The sequence below is a fragment of the Centruroides sculpturatus genome, unplaced genomic scaffold, assembly GCF_000671375.1.
Source record: "Centruroides sculpturatus isolate CEXI.00-Female unplaced genomic scaffold, Cexi_2.0 scaffold671, whole genome shotgun sequence".
In the NCBI taxonomy this organism is placed as follows: domain Eukaryota; kingdom Metazoa; phylum Arthropoda; class Arachnida; order Scorpiones; family Buthidae; genus Centruroides; species Centruroides sculpturatus.
In genome coordinates, this window is record NW_019384884.1 from 293,326 (window position 1) to 320,878 (window position 27,553).

The following is a 27,553-nucleotide window of genomic DNA, read 5'->3' on the forward strand; positions in this document are numbered from 1 at the left end:
TAGTTAAATCTCATTTTTTGTATTTAACAGGGACGAGGTTTTAATACTGGAGTAATTCTTCTTCACTTGCAATTGTTAAGAGAATTGGGATGGATGCATACATGGAGAATGACTGCTGAAAAAGAACTTTTTAGCATGTTATCTACATCTTTAGCTGATCAGGTTAAATTTTTTTTTTTTTTGTTTTCTATATGTTAACATTAGCATTTTTAAACTAATATAAATGATTTTAAAATCTGGTTTAATTAATGAAATTAAATTAATACACTTTTTAATGTCATTGCATGTTTGTAATTGATATAAATATTATTAAATATGTTCGAGTTGGAAAAATGTAATAGAATGTTTCATGATGCTGTTTTTCAACCTTTTTCATGTCATGGTATACTTGAACCTATAATTAAATTTTTGTGACACACTTAAATTATAATGATTAAAAAAAGAGTAAGAAGAAAGATTGTATTTTTCATTATTTATTTATTAACACAAAGCAATTTCTGATAAATAGATAATAATTAAAATTCTTAAAAAATCTTATTTATTTTTGGTTTATTATAATTAAACATTTAATGAGATATCTGATCTAAGAAAAGCAATTAACATGAAGACTTAATTTGCATTTAAAAGTGGCATAATTGCCTATAGAAACCTGCCCATGTCCCACTATTTTCAAGTTAAAATAATTTGAACTAAACATATTAAATTATATATACAATTATGGATAAATTTTGCATTTAAAGAAAATTTCATTTTAAATGAAATAACCTGGTGTTATGCACATATAATTTTGCTTAAGAGTATATATTTTTTACTACATTATGTATATGTTTATTTATTATAACAATGAAAAACTTGTATAATCAATTTAAAGAAGTTTTAATTTTGACATGTACACTTATTGTTCTTTTGGCTACTTTTGAAAATAATTTATTTAATAAACCTTCAAAAAATTTTGTGGCACACCAGTTGAAAATTCTTGTTTTACAAAACGAAGCAGATAATACATTTTAGGTATCATATATTCATCGTTTACAGGTCATTCCATCTTCTATAAAAGTTTTAATTAAATATCAGTTATGGTTGAATGTGTTAAACTGAAGTAAAGGAATGTATAAACAATATTATGAAAGAAAAACATTATTTGTTTTGTTAAAACATATTAATGCTGATTTTTTCTCCCTCTAAAGTATGGTATATAGCTTTTTTCTTCCATATAGTATAGTATAGTCTATTTTCTTCTACTTTGAAGATGGAATTCTAATGGTTCTAAAGATTTTTTCAAAGAACATTATTTTTAAACAATTGTATTGTATTCAAGCAATTGTCAAAATATTTCCATAAAAATAATTATTTCAATATACCATCATTTTTATCATAAAAAATTGTCTCATTAATAAGTTATTTTACAAGATGGTGTGGTTAAAATATATTCAATAACTGTTTGTCATCACAAGAATGCTGATTAGTTGTAACAAAAATATTCAGAATTTAAAACTTTTTATACTTAATTAATGAATAAATTAAACTTTTTAAAAATATATTTAAGGCATATACAAAGTGTTGAATGTAAATACATATACAGAAATGCATACCCGTTTTATATATAATTGAATGCTTGTAAAGAAATAATACTGAGAAAACTCGGTGCTTTTGAGCTAAAACTCATCTTCTGACCAGATTCCAACATTCTAATTTTTTAAGCATTTATAGTTACTGTCAAGTATTATTTTGAGATATAAAACTAGATACTAGTTTTAGAGCTGTGCTAAACCAAAATTTTGATAACAATATTATGCTTGATATTGAGAGTCTTTCAATGTTTATCAATATTTCAGGTATTTGGATATTGATATATAGTAAAACCTGACCAAAAGATAGCCTCAATGAAATGGAAACCTACCCAAATAGGAAAAATTTTAAGGAACGCAACAATTTTCTGTGTTAAAAACAACCCATTCAAAATGGAAATAATTTTGATACTGTATGATTCTGGTTTACACAAGTTTCACTGTAGATATTGTAAACATATATTAATTTTGGTTTGATAGATTGGTTATTGACACAGCACTAACTAGTTTTAACTGATCCAACCTCTAAAATAATTGTAAATATTACAAAAAGTTTTATTTTTCTTTTTATTATTCACAAATATTACTCCTTTAAAGGAGTTTATTATATATTTATTTTTGTATTTTATATTGCTTATTCATCTGTTTTCCACATTCTTCATTGATATTTTATGATTTGCATTCATTCCATCAAATTACTTATTTGATGAAACAGATGACTTATTTATTTAACTACTCTATTTTATACTTTTTAAAACTCTTCTACAATATTAATTGTTGTACTGTCCCCTAAACTTATTAGTACAGTAGAGCATTGATTATCCGAATACAGATCAACCAAAACATTGGTTAACCGAAAGCATTCCAGTCGGCAAATTCAAATTTCCACTATAGCTGTGGCATTGCAGCACTTTTCCCCTCCCTGCCAAACTGAACTGTAGGCCTAGTTTAATGTATTACATTATGTAAGGTATGTATTTGTAAGACATGTGATACAAATTATATACAGTACAGTTTTGTGTTTAATATATTTTTTTGTAAATGATTAATTATCTGAACAACCCCAGTCCTGAATTGGATAATTGATACTCTACTATGATATTAAATTCTCAATGATATTTGAATAACAGTTTTTCTTATTTTGTTACTGTAATAGATAGTTAATATATGTATTGTTAATATATGCTCTAATATATTCATTTATATTTTAGGATATATTTAATGCTGTTTTGAAGCAACATCCATATTTAATATATCGTCTACCATGCCAATGGAATGTTCAACTTAGTGATAATACTTTGAGTGAGGTATGAAAATTATTAATTCATTATTTTTGATGTCAGTTTAAGTTTCTAAATATATTTAATAATGAATATAAATATATAATCATTATTAAAAGTTCAAATTAGTGCCTTTCCTGTGTTTAAAAAAGAGCTATTAAGCATTCATTACTTTAGAAACAACTAAAAGAATTTGATAGAATTAGAAGGATAGCAATTTCACATTTTTTTTACAATTGAAAGTAATTGAAAACTTAATTAAATTATACTTAAACCTCTTGGATAGAATATTTAAAGCATTAAGGTGAGTGTGTGATAGAAGAAGGCAAAAATTTTATTAGTCACGGGAAAATATTTAGCTTCTATTATTAGACTATTTATAAAAGGTACAGATTTCAGAGTATGCATTAGATTTCCATTAGTTGTGACTATATTGAGAACTATTAAAGACAAATTAGATTTGATAAAATAAAGGGATGCATTGAAGCTATTTAACAGAATTGACAAATAAGAAAGCCTTTATTATAAAGATTCTACTTACTGTTCATTAGATAAGAGGATTAAAGAACCTACTATTTAGTGACTAAGAACAAGGAGACATCTACTTCTTTAAGACAATGGGTAATAGATATAAAAATTAGAGTTGCAGATTAGATCCAGAATAGCTTATGAATTTTTTAAATTAGATTATTAGAACAATTATACAATTGATCCCTGTATATATGTTTCTGGAATTTCCATTTTCCCACAATTTGTCATATTTTTCTGCTCCCAATTTTACTTTTTCCAGCTGTTATATATAAGGGAAAATAGTAGAATCATATAAAATTTGACCCTCAGCTTTTTTTGCAAATCTCCATCTTTTGAGACTTCCTGAATCCAAAAAAATCAAAAAACAACAAAAAAAATTCTATGAATATGTGTGAAATACATTAGGAAATGAAATTTGGTATGGGGGCTTGCATATGATGGACATTGATGATATTAAATTTTGGGGGTAAAAGGTCATGTATCTCGAGAGGGGTAGGACATAATGAGGATTTTATTCATTATTAACATTTACACTTTTTCATAAAACTCATCCTTGCCCTCAAAATTAAGCTTTTTGCCATTTTATAGTAATTAAAAATATAAAAAGTTTTTATAACAAAATCTGATAACAGATGGCGCCACATACAATTTTAGTTTTTTTCTTAATAATATAAAAGTTTTATCTTTAATAAAATCTCATAATAGCTGAGAAAGTTACATAACTTGTTGCTAGATTTTTTCCATTTAGTTTACATATAAATTTTCTCATAGATTAAATTTCAGTTTTTTACATTTTTTGCAACTTGTATGTTTTTATTGCTAAGTCTGTAATTTTTAAAATATTTTCAAAAGTATGAAATAAAGTAAATTTTTATAGTATAGGTGATGCTACTGTTGCCAATCTGTCAGCTTTTTACAGTTTTGATAATGTTAGTGTGAAATTTTCCTGTGCATTTGTATGCTTTGATTTTCCCCCTTTTTCCAAATGATTTACTGTCTTTTTTAATACTGTATTTAACAATATCATAAAGTACTCAGCAAATCACTATACATATAACTAATACCTTATTCTTGCTGAGAAAAATATAATTTATTTGAAACAAACGTTTTCAGCCTGATTCACAGGCCATCCTCAGGTTTAGAACAAATTTGAACAAATAAATTATATTTTTCTCAGCAAGAATAAGGTGTTAGTTATATGTATACTGTATTTAACATTTTTTTTTAGTATTTTTCTAACTTACAAAAATTTACATAGGATTAAAGCTATAGTATACAGTATATTAAGTAAAAACAAAATGCATAATACATATTCCCTTACTTTGCAGAGGTTCAATTGTATATCATACTTATCTAAACATATAAAGATAATTATTTCATAAAATTTACAGATTTATTTAGTTTTATGCAAAAAATATAGTTAAAAGTTTTGAAGAGAGTTAATGAATATTGCACAAGTAAGAAAATTTTTACATAGCTTAAGTTTTTTCAGTTTTTCTTCATTTATATTTTGAAGTTCAAAGCAACAAGTTGTATAATAATACTATTTTCCATATTTAAAACTATATTGTATTGCTTTTATCAAAAATAGATTAAGTGAATTAATAATAATAATAATGATAATTGTCTTTTTCTATTAATGCCTTGTAATTAAAACTAATTTTTTTACTACTTTTTTTAGTTATGTTATACAGAGGTTCAAGATTTAAAAGTGAGTATAAATCTATTATTTGTAATACTTTTATTATAATTTAATATAATTAATTAAATTANCATATGTATGTATGTATGTATGTATGTATATATACAGGATGTCTCAGTTAAACGTTTCAGAATATCTAAGAGGGATAAGGTATATACTGACGACTTGGAATCATATAGCACTGCAGGGTCGGAAATGCTTTCCTGAAACAGCTAACTTCTGGTGCAGGCTTGCAAAGAAATTATGGTTGGGAATATGCCTCATTGAATATTGTTTCGCGTACAAGCACTGTGCAGCTGGCCCACTGCAATCTGCAGCCCCGTACACCAAATGCATATTGGCTAACTCTGCGTCCTTGTGCGAAATGACGATTCCCTGCAAGAACACTTGGAACTTTTGCGCAATGCCATCTACTGCTTCAGGAAAGCATTTCTGACCATGCATTGCTATATGATTCTGAGTCGTTGGGATGCACCCTATCCCTCTTAGAAGTTATGAAACTTTTAATTGAGACACTTCGTATATATGTATAAATTAGGATGTTTGTTTGTCTGCTATGCACTTCTAGGCTGTGTTTGACCAATTGCTCTGAAACTTGGCAATTACATTAACATACTTCTTAGATAACATCCTACATACAATAATCCCAAAATATTGATTTAATTTCTAAATATAAATATTAATTAGTTTCTGCCAAAATCAGATTTCCTACCTTCAGATGTATTGCCACCTGTACACATTTCTAGTATAAAATAAAAAATAGTAATAATTTAAAAAATAATAATATGCTAAATATAATTCTTACAAAAAGAATATAATTAAAAAAATATTATATTCACTTAATTACTGTGACAATGATATAGCACGTAATAGATACACTGTATCATTACTATGATGGGTAGCATGTGCATGCATGTGGGTTGAGTCAAAAGTGTTATACTGTAACAAACTATAAAAATATTTGGTTTTCCAAATCTAACATCTCAATTAATTTCTGCCTACATCAGTGTAGGAACTGTGACAATCACCTGAAATTATCTGTTTCTTCATATTTATTCAATATAAAATCCACTTAGCAGCTATTAACTTACAGTGTAAATTTCAAGCATGTACTGATACACACTTAAAGTGCAAAAAAAAAAAAATAAAAAAGAAATATGAATTGTACTACACAAAAATGAATACAATGAAAAATATCAGGTTTCATGTATAACCGTGAACTATCATAAAAATGACCCTGTTCTTATAAATTGATATAAGTAAACAAAGAGTAGTTAACACCGACAATATTATTTGTGATGCCAGAAAATGTCTTTACATTTCCAAGTTATATCATGAAAAATACTTTTTCCCCTATTAAAGTCAAGTTGTTACATCTAAGGACTCTTAAGGACTCTGATATTTTTTCTTTTAGAACAGTATTTTCCTAAAATTAGTAAATTTGTTATAAATTTCTTTTGTATAAACCTGGGTAATGCAGGATATAAACTATACTGCATTTAATCCTGCATTACAAAGTTAATTTAACAGATAGATACAAGTTAATTAGTTGGTAACAAGTGTTGTTTAAGAAATGTTATCTATTGAGACATTGGAATGAAAAGTAATATTTAATATAGTCAAAATCTGTAGCTTATATTACAAATTCAATATACTTAATCAAAATACATTGTGAAAGATTTTAGTCACTTAACTAGTAGAAAGTATTCATGAATCTGTTTTTGGATTAAATTTTAAAATATGATTTAAGATTGAGAGACAGGTGATTCAATGGGTGTCTAAAAATGAATATTTTTGTAAATAAAATATCAAAGTATTCTTGTAATGTGTAGTTAAATTAAGATATAAACAAAAAGAATTGGTTTTTCAAGTAGAAAACATGAACTGCAAAAATATTTGATGCTAGTTTTAAGAAAATCTTTTGAAGTTTCTTGATATAATTAACATCTGAAACAATAAAAACTGTAAAAGTGAATATAGTGTAGATAGATACTGGAGAATAATGAAGTATGTAATTATTATAATGAAACAGTTCCAAGATTCAGTATCATTTAATCCATTTCTATTTATTCTATTACTTTTGTATTTTAAAAAGTAAACGTTGTTGACTACAGTTTTATTGTATTTAAAACAGATTTTTTTGTTTACATATTCTGCAGCTCTTTGGAAATTTGATTTTTATTGCAATTTTGAAAAAATTGGCTCACTTCACATAAAAGGCTGCCATTCTTAGTGTTGAAGTTTTTATCATAACTTAACTCTGATACACAATATATCTATCAAAAAAGGCTTTGATGCTAACATTTTCAGTCGTATTCAGTGATCATCATCAAGCTATAACATAAAAAAGGAACCGAGTATTGAATACATTATAAAAATTATAAAATAAATGTTTTCATAAATAAAAATATAAAATAATATAATCAAAGTATCTTATTGTTTGTTTGTTAGAATATTTTAATGGATGAACATTGGATACTTTGATTATGCTATACACATTTAATATAAGTTAATAAGAATAATTAAGAAATTTCTTAAATAATAGACTGAAAAAAGCTTTGAGAAATCTTTAGAAGCAATTTTTCTCAAAACTATTGTAAAATATCACTATTCTGTATAATCTTTTTAATTAACAAACGATATTTCTTATAACATTTTTCCTAAAATATAATTTTAGTTAAATTACAGTAGCGCATTGATTATCTGAATCAATTGGGGACTGGGGTTGTTCGGAAAATCGATTTTTTGGATAACTGATTATGTACGAAAAAATACATTATTAATATAGTATATTAGTATATCCCAATAATAGTATAATAATATATCCCATGTTTAAATTTTTCTCCGTTGNTAAAGTACTGTTTGCATTTCACAAAATTATTGTGAAATGCAAACAGTGCTTTATATTTAACTTTATTGAATATCTTACTTTCATAAACCATCATTGTGATTACATCTTTAATATTTTTTCTTAATTATGTCTTTTTAAAACATTTCAAGAGAAATTGAATATTTTATTGTAAATGCTTAACTATAAGTAAGGCTACTTCCATAAATAGTGTGTACAGTCAACTCCCAATTTTGTGAGGTAATCAGGCCTCGGAGTCACTCACTTTTCTCACTTGTACTCACTTTTCTGAAGTATCTTCACTTTTCTCACTTTTCAGGTCATTTTCTCACTTTTCTCACTTTTTTGGTCATTTTCACATGCTTAATTAAGATGTGGGACAAATCAAAAATAATTTTAAAGCCAAACTATCTGCCAAATTATCGGACTATCGGAATAGAATTTTCTGGAAGAAAATACGCAGCCCTGAGCAGGACTCAAAATTGCAACTGCCACTCAGTGTTGTTAGATTATAGAAAACAAAAATTTATTTCACGTATGTAAAAATATCCTTTATGAATTAAAAAAAATCCCTGTCATTACAAATTCAGAAGCCAGTGTTGAGTAAAGTTATGTACTCATGCTATATTTTCATTATTTGCCAAAATCTACTTCTTCCGAATTACATTTCCTTGTATGGAGTTTAAAAATGAGTATTCTAAGCATCCCTGCGGTTTTGGCTGTTTTCTAAGAAAATCACTAAAATCCTTTTGCAGGGGAAAACACACTAAGCATAGGGATTACCCTCTCAAGCTGACAACGCTGCTACTGCTTGTAAATTCAAAATATATAATTATTAAAATTAACACGAGATAATAGCATAACCTTTTACCAGTAGATAAATTATTTCATTTCTGATCATGTAGTTATCCTTGTTATAGCCCAATAATTTGGCAGATTATTTGATTTTAATTAACAATCGGGTTATGTAGTTGTCGTTTACAAAATATTTTTTTACTTGATTTATCTTTAAATAATTTCATAAACTTGAGTTAAATAATGATTTTATAGCATATTGTTAACATTAAATCACATCTATATCTTTCTAAATGTATGTTTAAATTGACTACAAGTATAATTATTCCATGTAGTAAGTGTTATTTTCATAAAATGTGTGATATCCATTTCACAAGTTATGAAAATAACTTGTGAAATATCCATTTTTTAATCTTTTCTCTTATGCTGATTATAATTGTGCATTAATTGAGAGACTAAAAAAGTAAACAAAAATATAAATTCATATTTACATATAAAATTTACCAAATAAATTAAAAGATTCAAAGTGTTGTAAAAAGTACAACACATGATTGCTTGTGAGAAGTATTTTCACATGCTTTCCAAAAGGTTAACAACGATGTAACGATGTTATTTTTATTCATTTGTAGGAAAAAGTTTATTGTTATTTATGAAATCATTAATAAAATATTATTTTACTTATATTATTTGAAATATATTTATTTCAGATTTATTATTTTATTTTGAAATCAATATTTACACATCTCAAAGGATTAAAAAATAAACAGTTTCTGATAATGATAAATATTCCAGTATAGCCAAAATAGCGAAATCAGCATTCCCACGAGAGAGAGGGTCAATTTCACTCTGGGCACTTTCTCCATCAGTATTGGAAAAAATACTTAATTCACTTTTGATTGTTAAGGAGGGACTAAACATGTATGACCAAAGCCCCATCTTGTACCCATTACAAAGGACTACTGAAATTAGCTCCCTCAGCGCATAGAAATTATCAAGAACAATTGGAAAATGAAAAGAAGTTAAAAGAATAAGAGAAACAGAAAAAAAGAGCACAGAAACATTTTGAAGAACAACAAAAGAAAACTGTTCGTAACATGAAGATTATAGAACTGCAGCTGAGTTTAAACCAGAAAAATGTAGAAGAAAAAGAAATACATGCGACAGGCCAAGTTTTGTTAGAAGCAGCAAACAAAAAAAACTGGAGAAAGGCTATTAACAGCAAAAACATGAATGTAGTACGAGCAGCACGTGTGATGCTTATTAGTGTTAAGTGTTCAAAAGCAAGAGGAAGCGAAAAAGAAGGAATCTGAAAACATCCAGAATAATCTTAATAAAATAACATCATCTTTCATGACTGATTATTTACAGAAGCCAAAGAGTTTTTAAGTATTCACGGTTTACTGGAAATACAGTAGCCACTTGTTATCAGGAGACAGAAAAAAAACGCGATATAACCGAGTAATAAAAATTCTGGGCTTTTACTAGACAGATTATACATGTTATGGAATCTCTATTCTTTCATCATTAAGTGTTTCTGATATAAAATAAGCTTAGTTTTTCAATCCTGAATTTTATTCGTGGTTATATCGTATTAATTGACGTTTACGTAAACATCGATACCATGAACGCCCATTTAGCATTATTGTTTCTTTAACAATGACATTGAAAGACAAATACTGTCGATATAAAAACAAATCAATTGCGATTTTATTATACAGTACTATATAAATCGCTTATTAGAAATTCGTGTAGTTTATATTTTTCAATAAAAATTATAAATGCTGTAATTGAAAATTTAAAAAAAATATTGAATGTATAATAGAACATCAAAACTTATAAAATTAGAGAGTAAAAATTCTTTAATTAAAAAGTAAAATAAAGTTACTACTGTATAAAAATTTTAGAACTTTCCTTTCAGAATTAAGAAATCTTTTCCTTACACATTATGCTGTGAATTCGAAATTTCACACCTCTGTGTGAATTGAAGCAATACCGTTAATTCACATAAAGATGTGAAATTTCGAATTTACAGAAACTTGTAAATGAGGAGACAGTACTTAAAACTAATAAATAAACAACTTTTTTATTAAAAGGAAACAAATGATAATCGATCCATTCACTTGTTCTGCATATGTAGATCTTGACGAATTTATTGTTTTACCTTCAGTGGTAGTTTCAAGGACAATAGTAGAAATAAAATACCGTATTTTGTTGCAAATAGAAATTCAGTGACAATTGGTAATTTAAAAGTTATTGACTCAAATACTTTTAAAATTCGGGGGACCAAAAATGCGCGATATAACGACTGAATTACAGTATATACACAAATTTCTAAAATGTGTTTAACCATAACAGAATAAAAAGAAAGTAACAACTTTTACTTCTATTTTGCTGAGTTTTCCTTCCGTTTTTTCACATTGTTTTGTCACTATTGCACTCACTTTTTATTCACTTTTTCCGTATTTCAACTCACTTTTCTCACTTTTTCAGAGGGGAAATGGCACTCCCAGGCCTGGGTAATGGAGGGTTTACAGATTTCAAATTCCACAGTAAATTTTCAAATTACTTGAAATTAACTATGTATACAATAGTAGGAACTCTACTGTGTTTTAACATGTCATACAGGAAATAAACAAAGTAAAATGTACAATACAATATGAAATATATAGTTCATTACTAATCACAAAAGCTTTACTCATTTAAAAACTACATAATAGCATTTTAAATAAAAATTATGGTTAGTTATATTACTTATGAAAATGATAAAAAGTACAGTAATTAATCCAAAAAAATCAACACTATTAAATTTAACAACTAGACACTATCAAGGATAATACAACTACTTTGTGCATGCTTTCCTGTAGTCATTGCCATGATAAATCCCACTAAATTAAGAGTTGACTGCATATCAATCATTAGTAAATGCGATTAAATACTGCATATAAAAAATCAAAATGCATTAAATAAATCAGTTTATCAGTTAAAATTAAAAGTTTTCATAACATAAAATAACTATTCATCTGCATTAGCTAATAATTTATTGTTAATTAAAATGTTTAACCAAAGTTATTTAAACTTTGGGGATGAGGAAAGCTAAATGCTTGTTTAGGAATTTAAGACTTAAAAAAGTAATTGTTAAAAGCTAATTTAGGATATTTATACTACATATTATAAAATGTAATTTTTACTATATATAAATTCAACCAATAAAAATTATTTTTTTTGTAGGTTATTCATTGGAATTCTCCTAAAAAATTAAAAGTAAAGAATAAACACGTTGAATTTTTTCGTAACCTCTACCTCACCTTTTTAGAGTATGATGGAAATTTATTGAGAAGAGAACTTATTGGCTGCAATAACACCAAAGTCACTCATGTACAAGAAGCTGTAAGAAAAATTATAATTATCTTTTATTCATTTTGTGTGTAAAAAATACATCAGTTAACTTTTTTTAATTTTATAATTATAGAATTATTTTATTTTACTATATGTAAATTTTAACTAAATAAAGTAATGAAATGAAGAAATACTTTAATCTAGAAAATGGAAAAAATATACAGTTTTTCTTCTTCACAATAAATTAATAACATGAATATTGTAAAATATTAAATCAGTTAATCAGTGAGTAGCAAATTAAGTTGCTATTTCTGGCTAAGTGCCAGAAATATGCTTAAATATCTTATTACTTTGAATTAAAGCCATACTTTTTGTTCCAATTTTAAATATGTAAAATTGAGGTGTGGTTTAACATGTTAACAGCATCAGTAGATAAACTTTTAGGCAGCTGCTGGGCATTATGAGTCACCTGTGACTCTTAATCTATTTTAATACAGGGCTGTATGAGGCACAGGTGACTAGTGTGACTTCAATTCATTAATGCATTCTATATGGCTGGTCATTGGACATACACAAAATCATTAATATCTATATATATAACCCATTCAACGGGTATCCATCTGTCTGCATAACGGTATGATAACGGACACTAGAGGTGCCCTAGCAAAGATTTTAAATTAACAATAAATTATTTTTATTTGTAATAGGAATTTATTATTTATACCATGGAACGGTATAAATAATTATTATATGCTTTGCCTTGCCTTANCATCTGTCTGCATAACGGTATGATAACGGACACTAGAGGTGCCCTAGCAAAGATTTTAAATTAACAATAAATTATTTTTATTTGTAATAGGAATTTATTATTTATACCATGGAACGGTATAAATAATTATTATATGCTTTGCCTTGCCTTATTATATGCCTCGATTAACCTTGCGCTGCACATTTACGACATCCCTCAGTGACTCGGTGAACGTTGCGCATTGACTCACGGGAAATTTGTTGAAAAAATCGCAGATACATTTAAAATCGAAGTTTACAGGCCGGAGCTGTAGAACATATTGATAGAAACAAAAAAGTCAAAGGAACCGTGCCTTGTGGAAATTTGTAAAGAACGCCCACTAGGGGGCATCCCAGGCTACTAGTATTTAATATAAGACACTATAATCTCCATTCCTCTGCCATAGCCTGAGGCAAATGTGATTCATAGAGCTCCCATGGGAAATCAAAATTGATGCTTTAATTTTGTAAAGTAAGAACTTTTAGCATGCAATTACAAAAGATATCATAAATAGAATTCAAAAATAAAAAAACTAAAAAAATTTAAAGGCTGTATACTAATTTTCATGTTTTAATATTACAGTAACTTCTTGACTTATGACCATTCACACTTATGACAAAAAATTTCATTAAAAAATTTTAAAAATGTATAAATTTTTTTATAGTTTTCGTAAAATATATAACATATACATATATATCTTGCATACTTCTGATGATTGATTGTGTGCTTCTGCAATTGATTGCATCATCTTTAGTTTTATTGTGCAGGTAGTTACCCTTCATGTGTGCTTGTGTAAGGTGGCTAATCGTTTTGTTATAAGTAGTTTGCTTGCAGTGTAAATTGGAAATTCTACTTTATTTTACATTGTCTATTATAATTATATTATTTATTTTTCAGGTTAGCAATGCATATTCTAGGGACCAATGGTTACAATCTCTAATATGGAAGGTAAAACAAATTTTTGTTTTAGTTTTTTTACTTGTAGTGTAAATTGGAAATTCTACTTTATTTTACATTGTCTATTATAATTATATTATTTATTTTTGTATGAAATTCAACTTATGTCTGAAGTTGCGGAACCAAACCCCGTCATAAATCGAGAAGTGACTGTAATTATATTGAATTATAATTCACTAAGACTTATGTGAACAAAGAACTTTCAAGAATGCAGGAACAATAAAAATAATGTGTTTGCACTAAAATCTCAGATTGTGGGCACAAGACTTACATGACTCGTACCATCCAAAAGTAACCTTTAACTAAACTAAGGCTGCACGAGTCACCCATGCCTCATACTATTAAATTGATATATTTTATCACACCTAATAAAATAATATCGATATATCAAGTATTATGCCTGTAGGATTATTAGTTATCAAAATATATGCGCCGCCCCAGGGGAAAACAAGCAATTATGTCTGTCATCCTAACTAGACATGTCCGTACAAGTCACATGTGCCTTGTAAAGCTATTAATGTTTAAATTCAAAACGAATATTTTAACTCTTTATTTCTGCCAATCTTCCATGCCCAACAGTTAGGTCTTCGCTTTATGCTCTATGCATGCACATAGTATTATGATCGTTGATAGCAGTTTATTCAATGATTTCCCATTTCCACTTTTCTGATTTAATCCAGTTGCTGTCTGATAGCAGCTGCGTAGAATCGAATTTTAAATTTTTTTTATTACCCATACTAATAATGGAAAAATGGTTTACATATGATGCTGAATTCAAAAGAAAAGTTATAGTGCACGTCAAATAAATTGGAAATCATGCAACTTAAAAGATTTATAGTTAATTTAATGAAAAGAATGTGCATTGTTGGAGAGCCATGAAGGAAAAGTTGTGTAAAAAAAGACAGAAAATCATTCTTTGGGCATAAAAAAGGAAGATACTCAGCAATTGACATGGCTACAATTACACAAATTATATATATAAAATCTTTTTTATTTTTTATTATTATTCCAATTTTTGCAATTTTAAACTCTTACTGTGGCTTACATTCAAAGTAATACAGTATTTATATTATAATACTTATTTATATATATTTATTTATAACATTCTGTTTGGAGAAATATTATAAAACAATTGTTTCATTAAATATAAATCAAATATGTAATTTGTGAAAGAATAAGTATTTCTAGTTATCTTAAATTATGAGAATTAGAAGATTTTATCACTTATCAAGTGGAATTTATTTTATTGTAGATAATATTAACAAATTGCAATTTTTACCAGTTAAATTCCATCGATGAAGATGATGCATGTTATGAATTCAGACGTGCAAGGGTTGTTCAACATCGTACTCATCTGTACTACATAGAATATGATTATGAACCAGTAAGCTTATTAGGATTTTAAAATAAATAACTGTATAATTATTTAGGCTGCTGAAGGAAATGATGTGACATTGATAGCACAGCTTTCAATGGATCGTTTACAAATGGTTGAAGCATTGTGCAAACATTGGGAAGGTTTGTTGTTTTTATAAATCCTAATAATTCTAATAATATATGAAAAGAAATTAACAGTTTTATGATTTGAATTTTTAATTGCCTTTGTACATAATTCAATGCATCAAATAATATTTTTTTATAGTATTCTATATAATTCTCATCTAAACACATCTTGTTTAATAAAATACATACCAGTCAAATTAACTTGAAACAGGTTTTTTCTTCACATTATCATTCTGGGATGTAACTACTGTTGTTTCCTTTAGAGTATTTTCTTGGAATTCAATACACTTCTGCTACTTCTTGAAGATATGTTGTAGATGTTTGATTCTGAAGCAATTCAAGTTTTATGCTTTAATTACTACTTGTGTGAGTGAGAAATGGGTTTCCTGTATTTTTCACTGGGCTGGGAATAGGAAAAAGTTGCAGGGTGCCAAATCTACCCTGCATGGCGAATATGGGATGAATGAGATGTTCTTCTTGGCCCAAAAAAACCATTCATTATATTAGTAATCTACAGTAAAGGCATGCATTGTCATGATGCAGCTTCTGATTATATTGTATGCAATGATACATGTTGGCACACTAGCCCATGACAAAGAAGGAAATTTGTTCTGCAATTTCTTTTGACCAAGTAAAGCATCATAGTTCCATGCAATTTTTTGGACAGATGTAATATTAACTGTTATTTAAAGTGATATAAAATATATAAGGACCTTGAAAAAGTTCTTGATGTTTTCCAACAGATGGCATTACCAGAACTGCGTGTGTGTATTTTGTAGATGGTGACACATCTGTAAGGAAGTACAATAAGCAACCTTGAAATTTAGTATGTCATTTCGCCGAAGTGTAAACAACTTATTTTTTCATAGTGTTAAACATGTCGAGTTTTGTGCCAAGAAAAAAGTATTTGCAGGGAATTTTATTCCACTATTTTATTCAAAAAAAATCTGCAGCTGAGGCGCACACAGTTCTTGTTGAGACTTATGGTGACCATGCTCTGTCAGAAACAACATGCAGAGATTGGTTTAGATGTTTGAAAAATAATGATTTTGTTGTTGAAGATGAAGAACGATCTGGTGCACCAAAAAAGTTTGAAGACGAAGAATTGGAGGCATTACTTCATGAAGACTCGTGTCAAACGCTAGTTGAACTTGCAGAATCATTAGGAATTGATCACACAACAGTTTCGAAAAGTTTGAAAGGATTGGGAATGATTCAAAAGCAAGGACATTGGGTGCCATACAAGTTGAAGCCAAGAGATGTCGAATGGTGTCTTTTCACGTGTGAACAGCTGCTTCAACGGCAGAAAAGGAAAGGTTTTCTGCATCGTATCATGACAGGCGATGAAAAATGGATACACTACAATAACCCTAAGCGTAGAAAATCGTGCAGCCATGCATCAACATCATTAGCAAAGCTGAATATCCATGGTTTGAAGCTTCTGCTCTGTATTTGGTGAGATCAGCTAGGTGTAGTTTATTATGAGCTGCTCAAACCAAACAAAACCATCACGGGAGATTGCTGTTGACTACAATTGATGCGTTTGAGCCAAGCATTGAAGGGAAAATGGCTGCTATACGAGCAGAGACACAACAAAGTGATTTTGCAACATGACAATGCTCAGCCACATGTTATACAACCGGTGAAAGCCTATTTGGAAATGCTTAAATGGGAAGTCCTACCCCACTCGCTGTATTCACCAGACATTGCCCCTTCTGATTATTGCTTGTTCTGATCGATGGCACATGGCCTGACTGAGCAGCACTTCCATTCTTATGAAGATGCCAAAAAGTGGGTTGACTCTCGGATAGCCTCAAAAGACGTATTGTTTTTCCGACGTGGAATTCAAATGCTGCCAGAACAATGGGAGAAAATAGTGGCTAGCGATGGACAATACTTACAGTGACATGTTTTTTATGACTTTTTTAAAATAAAGTGTTAATTTTCACAAAAAAAACAGCGAGAACTTATTCAAGGTCCCTATAGATCAAAAAGTCTCTAGCCTATACTTTTTGACATAAAATTTTAATCTGTTTGTTTTGACTCATCCACATAAAAAACATTGATACATTTTTCAGTGATTTAAATCATATAGATAAGATATGAAATTGGGAATTAATATTTATAAAAAGTGTAATGAGTTTGTAAATTTAACATAGAAATGTTTTATATGTTATTTTTATGAAAGTCATTTTATTAAAAAATTATTTAAGATTGCATTTGTGATTAATTTTAATCTGTTACCTTCTAAAATCAGTTTTAGTATATTAAAATATTTTAATTTTTGTTTATTTTTTTTAATATAAATAATTTTTACATTTGAAAATACAAATTAGATGATGATGAATTTTTGTATATTTTTTGTTCTCTTTTAGGTCCAGTAAGTTTAGCACTTTATATGTCTGATTCTGAAGTTCAACAATTCCTTAGTTATACTCTTACATCAGAAGTATTAAGAAAAAGAAAAAATGTGGGATATCATATTGTGTATAGAGATGGTGTAAGTTTTAATTATACTTATTACTTAATATTTATAATTATCTATATATATAAATGAGGATGTTTCTTTATTTGTATGCAATTCATAACAATTGGTCGAATGGCCTAGGCTATTTGATCAATTGCTACGAAACTCAGCAACTTAGATACTTATACTTATAACTTAGATAATATCATACATTCCACCCCAAAATATCAATTGGATTTCTATAAATCAGTTAATTTCTATCTACATTCCATTTGTTGATTTACACATAGCACCATCTATTGGCAAAAAATTTAACAAAATAATAAACTAAATATAATTCTTATGAAAAGAGATATAATTTTAAGAAATATATATTATATTGACTTAATTACTGCGACAATGATATAGCATGAAATACAAGCTCTACATCATTACTGAGACATTGCCTGTTTTACAGCATAACACTTTCGCTTTGAAAAGTCTATAAGTATTTAATTTTCCACATCTACCATCCCAGGTTTTTTCATTTCTGAATGGTACTTTCTTAATTCCAATATGTGCCCTCCTATAGCCGAGTAGATAAAACCACCGAACTCTGGTAGTTAGTTAGTTGTGAGTTTGGACATGGCCAGTGGGTTTTCTGATCACATGCAGTTTTCTGGGTTTTATTTATGTTAGTAACACCAAAATACAGCACAGCTTCCCATAAAAGTCTTCCTTGGATGCATTTACCTTGGCAGATTGCTCACATGTTGCATTACCATAACCAAATAAACCATTCTAATGAGTGATTCTAATAATTCTAATGAGTGATTATATATTGTGACCAGGGCTGTGGAGTCATGTAAAATCTACCAACTTTGACTCCAACTTTGCCTTACCATTCGACTCTGACTCTGACGAGGGCAGAGTGTTACCAAAATAAACTCAGAAATTCTGATGTCATCACGTGACATTAGAATGAAAGATTCAATAAATAGAGTTCTTATTAAGATAGAACATAGAAATTTTTTTTATTCCAAAGCAAAAAGATTCCTCTAAGTAATGACATGGTCAATATATAAATGTTTATTCAATTTTTTACTTTTCCGGCTTTTATTTTAAATATTTATAACAGAGGGAAAGTGTAGCAATTGGTCAAAAAATGACTTCTAAATTTTTACATTTTTGGACTCAGGACACCTTGAAATATCAAGATATGCAAAAGATTCAGTACTTTTTCTGTATATGAGGGGTGTTCAAAAAGTATCAGACCTTTATTTTTCCCACATAAACCAATGATGCATGGGAGGTCTCTTTCGGTGGAGTTGTGGAGGGGACAGTCATGCACAGTCCTGAATTTTTTTCCGCCTGCAGGAAATGTCATTCGCTGGCAGTCGGCCTATGAGTGAGGATGTGTAGCGAGCTTTCATCGGATTCCACTAAGTTGGAAAATGACTGAACAATGTGAGCAGTGATATTGCATCAAATTTTGCCAAAAGCTTGGCAATACCCAAGTGGAAACCATTCGCAAGATTCAGCAGGCTTTCGGGGACGATCCTTGAGGCCAAAAAAAAGCATGGCAGATCCACAGCAATGTCAAGGTCACGTTGACAGTTTTTTCGACTCCCATGCGGTGGGTATCCTGAGTACGCACCACAAGGCCAAACCATCACAAAGGAGTACTACCAAAAGGCCCTTTGTCGTCTTTGTGATGCTATGCGATGGAAACAATTGGATCTGTGGTCAACCAAAACTTTGCAGCTCCATCATGATAACGCACCCGCCCATTCTGTGCATCTGATTCAGACTTTCGTTGCCAAACAACATTCCTGTGGTTTGTCACATTCCATACTCTCCTGATATGGCTCTGTGTGACTTTTGGCTACTTCCCAAGCTGAAAATGCCGCTAAAAGGAACCTGATTTTAGTCAAGAGAAGACATCATGCAGAATGCAATGGACCGGCTGATGGCCATTCCAAAAGATGCATTCCAGCAGTGTTTCCAGCAATGGCAAGAGCACTGGGAGAAGTGTATATATTACCAAGGAGACTACTTTGAAGGGGATTAGGGTTTTGTACCTCAAAATCAATAAATGTATTTTTGCCGACCAAAGATCTGATACTTTTTGAACACCCTCATATGTGAATGTTAGACTGTGTCTGGGGCACAATTTTGTTTATCCAGTTTGAAGCCTAATAACTTCTGTGGTTTTTAAATTCAAGTTGAATGGGAGTTATTAAGCTTCAAAGTGGTTGAACTAAATCGTGCCCTCATACATATTCTAACATCTCAGGAAATAATATCTTAATGTGTTTTAATGTACTATTATAAAATGACAAAAAGCTTAATTTTGAAGGTAGAGATGAATTTTATAAAAAAAAATTATGAACGTTATTAAGAAGTAAAATAGTCATTAAGTTCAACCACACTGGAGATATGACACTACTCCTTCTACGTCTCCATCCTGTCTACCTTTAATTAAAAATCAAAATTTAATAGCATCAATGCCCCTTTATACACAAACTACTGTGACAAATTTAGTTTCTAAAACTTTACCCATTCTGAGATATTGTTTAATATCTCATAACAGAGAATAAAGAAATTAGACACTAACACACACACACACAAATTTTCCTTCTTTATTTGACATTTTTTTGGGTTCAGGAGGTCTCCAAATGTGTAGATTTGCAATAAACTCAGAGGGTCAAATTTGACATGATTCCAATACTTTTTCAGTTTTATATAATAAGTTGAGAAGTAAAAAAGGGAGTCGGAGTCGGCGGATTTTTTGATGACTCCGACTCCACAGCCCTGATTGTGACATTGTCACAATGTTCTCGATTCTTTTACTGGTGGTCTTGATCCTCTACATCATACTTTTTCTGTTAGCAAGAGAGTTGTGCCAGTCATCTATCTAACCCCATTTAGGGGCAAATTTTGAGTTGAAGTTTGTATATAGTTAACTTGGGCTTCTACCCCTAAGTTTTCCACATCTGATCTCAACTTTCATCTAACTCCTTTCTTGAGATTAAAGAAGGACAGACAACAGGCAGATGACAATTGAAATTTATATGTCTATAATTTTTTTCAAATTGCAGCCCAATAATTTTTCTATAAACTCAATATTTATGTTGAGTTTATAGAAGTGGTAAGTATGTGAGAACATACTTCCCACATAGTTTATACAATCTGTTGCCAAAATTTAAACACTATTATTACATAAAAGCAATTATTCTAGCATTTTTACAAGATTTTTTTATTTTAACAAGTCATATAAAGTCTTTTGGACATTAAGGTTAGCAATTTCAATCACATGCAGGACCATCATAACCTATCCAACACAGACAACTTTTCAAATATTAATGGTAGACCAGTATTAAATAATAGTCGTTGACCATCCTCTTTTCCAGGAGGAGGGCAACAAAACTTACATTCAACCCCCTTACATGATAGTCCCTCCTTCCTATTGGATCAGCATTATGATGGCATTCGAATAGGAAAATTACATAATATAAGATTACTGGCAAGCACAAAATATGTTTAAAGTAGTTTTTGAGGGTGCTGAACTTAAATATTTAGTCTGTTTTATGTGAAATTTGGTTGGTTGGCATATTACCATTTGATATTCAACTGTGAATGGTACAGTTTCTTAGAGTTAACATTAGAAAAAAAAAATATGACATATTAAAAAATTTAAGAGATATTTTCAATTGGTGTCTACGTGACCAATGAAATTATGCCATTTTGTACCATCTGAATATTGCGATAAATGTGATAATGATAGGCTGAAATAACCAAACTGTTTATATGTTTTCATTTTAATGTCTGTTATATTGAATTTTAAATATGAAATATTATAGACAATACAGTAGACAGAAGTATATATATATAATATGTATTTGAATAACTTATAATTTTGTATATTTTATTATATAAACAAAACTTATAGTTAAACTTAAACTACATTATTATTTTTTTTTTTTTTTATTTACACAAAAATCTAATTATTTCAGTTTAACTTTTGAATTATTATTTCATTATTTTGTGTAATTGACAGAATTGTTTTAAAACATTTAAAAATAATAATAATTGTTATTATTATTAACTACTTTAACAACAATTGCATTAGAAATAACAGTTCAGAATTACTTGTGTTTGTGCTGCATTCAGAACTAGTGTAATTTGTTTTATTTATCAAACAAATTTTGGTTGCTAAAACATAATTTTATTATAAAAATATTTGTTATTATAATAAAATGATAAATGTATAAAAATGTTTGTTTATTAAAAATTGGGTTTATGGATTTATTGTTTTTATTATAAAAAGTTAGTGACATTTAGGTTATTTTTGAAAATGTGTTTTATATTCATCAATTGATTTTCATTCATATTGCAAATGACATATTCGATTATTCTTTCCTGCAGCCTTTTTATCCAGTAAACTTATTAAGAAATGTTGCTTTACAACAAGTGACAACACCATTCGTGTTCCTCACAGACATTGATTTTTTACCAATGTATGGACTCTATGAGTACCTAAAGAAGTCGGTGGCTGCTATGGGTTTAGAATCATCAAAAAAGGTAAAATTCCTATACCTATAAATTTTAATTTAAAAAAAAAATTGTAGATTGTTAAAAAGTATAGTAATTCAAAAGTATTTAGAATAGTTAAAAATTACTGAAAAAAGTCATTATCAATAAATTTTGATCTATCTAACTCTGTTCTCAAGATTAATGAAGGGCAGATAATGGTGGGAATATGTAAGTCTGCAATCTGAAAATTGCTGCCTAACCATTAAATAGCTAACATAAATATATATTTGAAATTACATACAAATGCATCTATTCTCTGGAAGATAAAATTCTGCATGAATTAAAAAAATTAAACAACTTTCCTTTAATAAAAAGAAACAATACTTCCAAAAAAACGAAAATACAATTATTATAATAAATATAATCAAACTATCAGATGATTATTAAGTATTATTTTCTAATTTAACATATTTTATAACAGGCGTTAATAGTTCCAGCATTTGAAACTCAACGGTATAGACTTACCTTTCCCAAATCAAAAGCCGAACTATTATCCATGCTGGACATGGGTACACTTTTTACATTTAGGTTTGTATATTATATTTTTCTAATATAATTTTTAAAATAACAGTAGGACATTTTAAAACAGAGAAGATATTTTTAATAGATATCATGTTTGGACTCGAGGTCATGCACCTACAAATTACGGAAAATGGCGTACTGCGACGACTCCGTATCGTGTTCAGTGGGAGCCAGATTTTGAACCCTACATTGTCGTACGACGTGACATTCCTGAGTATGATAGGAGATTTGTTGGATTCGGTTGGAATAAAGTATCACATGTTATGGAACTCTATGCTCAGGGGTAAACTTTGTTGTGTCAATAATATTTAATTTTAATAACTTTATTTATTATTAATTTGATTTTAACATTTTCAACTGACTCATATGACTCATTTTTAAAACTNAGACCTTTATTTTTCCCACATAAACCAATGATGCATGGGAGGTCTCTTTCGGTGGAGTTGTGGAGGGGACAGTCATGCACAGTCCTGAATTTTTTCCCGCCTGCAGGAAATGTCATTCGCTGGCAGTCGGCCTATGAGTGAGGGGCGATGAAAAATGGATACACTACAATAACCCTAAGCGTAGAAAATCGTGCAGCCATGCATCAACATCATTAGCAAAGCTGAATATCCATGGTTTGAAGCTTCTGCTCTGTATTTGGTGAGATCAGCTAGGTGTAGTTTATTATGAGCTGCTCAAACCAAACAAAACCATCACGGGAGATTGCTGTTGACTACAATTGATGCGTTTGAGCCAAGCATTGAAGGGAAAATGGCTGCTATACGAGCAGAGACACCACAAAGTGATTTTGCAACATGACAATGCTCAGCCACATGTTATACAACCGGTGAAAGCCTATTTGGAAATGCTTAAATGGGAAGTCCTACCCCACTCGCTGTATTCACCAGACATTGCCCCTTCTGATTATTGCTTGTTCTGATCGATGGCACATGGCCTGACTGAGCAGCACTTCCATTCTTATGAAGATGCCAAAAAGTGGGTTGACTCTCGGATAGCCTCAAAAGACGTATTGTTTTTCCGACGTGGAATTCAAATGCTGCCAGAACAATGGGAGAAAATAGTGGCTAGCGATGGACAATACTTACAGTGACATGTTTTTTATGACTTTTTTAAAATAAAGTGTTAATTTTCACAAAAAAAACAGCGAGAACTTATTCAAGGTCCCTATAGATCAAAAAGTCTCTAGCCTATACTTTTTGACATAAAATTTTAATCTGTTTGTTTTGACTCATCCACATAAAAAACATTGATACATTTTTCAGTGATTTAAATCATATAGATAAGATATGAAATTGGGAATTAATATTTATAAAAAGTGTAATGAGTTTGTAAATTTAACATAGAAATGTTTTATATGTTATTTTTATGAAAGTCATTTTATTAAAAAATTATTTAAGATTGCATTTGTGATTAATTTTAATCTGTTACCTTCTAAAATCAGTTTTAGTATATTAAAATATTTTAATTTTTGTTTATTTTTTTTAATATAAATAATTTTTACATTTGAAAATACAAATTAGATGATGATGAATTTTTGTATATTTTTTGTTCTCTTTTAGGTCCAGTAAGTTTAGCACTTTATATGTCTGATTCTGAAGTTCAACAATTCCTTAGTTATACTCTTACATCAGAAGTATTAAGAAAAAGAAAAAATGTGGGATATCATATTGTGTATAGAGATGGTGTAAGTTTTAATTATACTTATTACTTAATATTTATAATTATCTATATATATAAATGAGGATGTTTCTTTATTTGTATGCAATTCATAACAATTGGTCGAATGGCCTAGGCTATTTGATCAATTGCTACGAAACTCAGCAACTTAGATACTTATACTTATAACTTAGATAATATCATACATTCCACCCCAAAATATCAATTGGATTTCTATAAATCAGTTAATTTCTATCTACATTCCATTTGTTGATTTACACATAGCACCATCTATTGGCAAAAAATTTAACAAAATAATAAACTAAATATAATTCTTATGAAAAGAGATATAATTTTAAGAAATATATATTATATTGACTTAATTACTGCGACAATGATATAGCATGAAATACAAGCTCTACATCATTACTGAGACATTGCCTGTTTTACAGCATAACACTTTCGCTTTGAAAAGTCTATAAGTATTTAATTTTCCACATCTACCATCCCAGGTTTTTTCATTTCTGAATGGTACTTTCTTAATTCCAATATGTGCCCTCCTATAGCCGAGTAGATAAAACCACCGAACTCTGGTAGTTAGTTAGTTGTGAGTTTGGACATGGCCAGTGGGTTTTCTGATCACATGCAGTTTTCTGGGTTTTATTTATGTTAGTAACACCAAAATACAGCACAGCTTCCCATAAAAGTCTTCCTTGGATGCATTTACCTTGGCAGATTGCTCACATGTTGCATTACCATAACCAAATAAACCATTCTAATGAGTGATTCTAATAATTCTAATGAGTGATTATATATTGTGACCAGGGCTGTGGAGTCATGTAAAATCTACCAACTTTGACTCCAACTTTGCCTTACCATTCGACTCTGACTCTGACGAGGGCAGAGTGTTACCAAAATAAACTCAGAAATTCTGATGTCATCACGTGACATTAGAATGAAAGATTCAATAAATAGAGTTCTTATTAAGATAGAACATAGAAATTTTTTTTATTCCAAAGCAAAAAGATTCCTCTAAGTAATGACATGGTCAATATATAAATGTTTATTCAATTTTTTACTTTTCCGGCTTTTATTTTAAATATTTATAACAGAGGGAAAGTGTAGCAATTGGTCAAAAAATGACTTCTAAATTTTTACATTTTTGGACTCAGGACACCTTGAAATATCAAGATATGCAAAAGATTCAGTACTTTTTCTGTATATGAGGGGTGTTCAAAAAGTATCAGACCTTTATTTTTCCCACATAAACCAATGATGCATGGGAGGTCTCTTTCGGTGGAGTTGTGGAGGGGACAGTCATGCACAGTCCTGAATTTTTTTCCGCCTGCAGGAAATGTCATTCGCTGGCAGTCGGCCTATGAGTGAGGATGTGTAGCGAGCTTTCATCGGATTCCACTAAGTTGGAAAATGACTGAACAATGTGAGCAGTGATATTGCATCAAATTTTGCCAAAAGCTTGGCAATACCCAAGTGGAAACCATTCGCAAGATTCAGCAGGCTTTCGGGGACGATCCTTGAGGCCAAAAAAAAGCATGGCAGATCCACAGCAATGTCAAGGTCACGTTGACAGTTTTTTCGACTCCCATGCGGTGGGTATCCTGAGTACGCACCACAAGGCCAAACCATCACAAAGGAGTACTACCAAAAGGCCCTTTGTCGTCTTTGTGATGCTATGCGATGGAAACAATTGGATCTGTGGTCAACCAAAACTTTGCAGCTCCATCATGATAACGCACCCGCCCATTCTGTGCATCTGATTCAGACTTTCGTTGCCAAACAACATTCCTGTGGTTTGTCACATTCCATACTCTCCTGATATGGCTCTGTGTGACTTTTGGCTACTTCCCAAGCTGAAAATGCCGCTAAAAGGAACCTGATTTTAGTCAAGAGAAGACATCATGCAGAATGCAATGGACCGGCTGATGGCCATTCCAAAAGATGCATTCCAGCAGTGTTTCCAGCAATGGCAAGAGCACTGGGAGAAGTGTATATATTACCAAGGAGACTACTTTGAAGGGGATTAGGGTTTTGTACCTCAAAATCAATAAATGTATTTTTGCCGACCAAAGATCTGATACTTTTTGAACACCCTCATATGTGAATGTTAGACTGTGTCTGGGGCACAATTTTGTTTATCCAGTTTGAAGCCTAATAACTTCTGTGGTTTTTAAATTCAAGTTGAATGGGAGTTATTAAGCTTCAAAGTGGTTGAACTAAATCGTGCCCTCATACATATTCTAACATCTCAGGCAATAATATCTTAATGTGTTTTAATGTACTATTATAAAATGACAAAAAGCTTAATTTTGAAGGTAGAGATGAATTTTATAAAAAAAAATTATGAACGTTATTAAGAAGTAAAATAGTCATTAAGTTCAACCACACTGGAGATATGACACTACTCCTTCTACGTCTCCATCCTGTCTACCTTTAATTAAAAATCAAAATTTAATAGCATCAATGCCCCTTTATACACAAACTACTGTGACAAATTTAGTTTCTAAAACTTTACCCATTCTGAGATATTGTTTAATATCTCATAACAGAGAATAAAGAAATTAGACACTAACACACACACACACAAATTTTCCTTCTTTATTTGACATTTTTTTGGGTTCAGGAGGTCTCCAAATGTGTAGATTTGCAATAAACTCAGAGGGTCAAATTTGACATGATTCCAATACTTTTTCAGTTTTATATAATAAGTTGAGAAGTAAAAAAGGGAGTCGGAGTCGGCGGATTTTTTGATGACTCCGACTCCACAGCCCTGATTGTGACATTGTCACAATGTTCTCGATTCTTTTACTGGTGGTCTTGATCCTCTACATCATACTTTTTCTGTTAGCAAGAGAGTTGTGCCAGTCATCTATCTAACCCCATTTAGGGGCAAATTTTGAGTTGAAGTTTGTATATAGTTAACTTGGGCTTCTACCCCTAAGTTTTCCACATCTGATCTCAACTTTCATCTAACTCCTTTCTTGAGATTAAAGAAGGACAGA

General features: G+C 29.7%; 1 protein-coding gene and 1 long non-coding RNA gene across 2 annotated transcripts in view; one reads left to right on the plus strand and one right to left on the minus strand.

Moving 5' to 3' along the window:
- The window catches only part of LOC111631087 (LARGE xylosyl- and glucuronyltransferase 1-like), a 124,120-nt gene that overhangs the window by 89,027 nt on the left and 7,540 nt on the right, over nucleotides 1-27,553 (plus strand). The window contains exons 10-19 of the mRNA XM_023375278.1: nucleotides 31-162; nucleotides 2,780-2,875; nucleotides 5,061-5,090; nucleotides 11,953-12,111; nucleotides 15,087-15,188; nucleotides 15,235-15,322; nucleotides 17,683-17,807; nucleotides 22,182-22,337; nucleotides 22,771-22,877; nucleotides 22,957-23,154. Of these exons, the coding sequence (XP_023231046.1) occupies nucleotides 31-162; nucleotides 2,780-2,875; nucleotides 5,061-5,090; nucleotides 11,953-12,111; nucleotides 15,087-15,188; nucleotides 15,235-15,322; nucleotides 17,683-17,807; nucleotides 22,182-22,337; nucleotides 22,771-22,877; nucleotides 22,957-23,154 (1,193 nt within the window). The remainder of the gene's footprint in view (nucleotides 1-30; nucleotides 163-2,779; nucleotides 2,876-5,060; nucleotides 5,091-11,952; nucleotides 12,112-15,086; nucleotides 15,189-15,234; nucleotides 15,323-17,682; nucleotides 17,808-22,181; nucleotides 22,338-22,770; nucleotides 22,878-22,956; nucleotides 23,155-27,553) is intronic.
- LOC111631088 lies at nucleotides 6,702-15,163 on the minus strand. The gene is made up of 3 exons (XR_002757640.1): nucleotides 15,084-15,163; nucleotides 12,030-12,109; nucleotides 6,702-7,415 (listed from the first exon to the last, which is right to left on the minus strand). It is a non-coding gene; the product is annotated as an uncharacterized LOC111631088 (long non-coding RNA).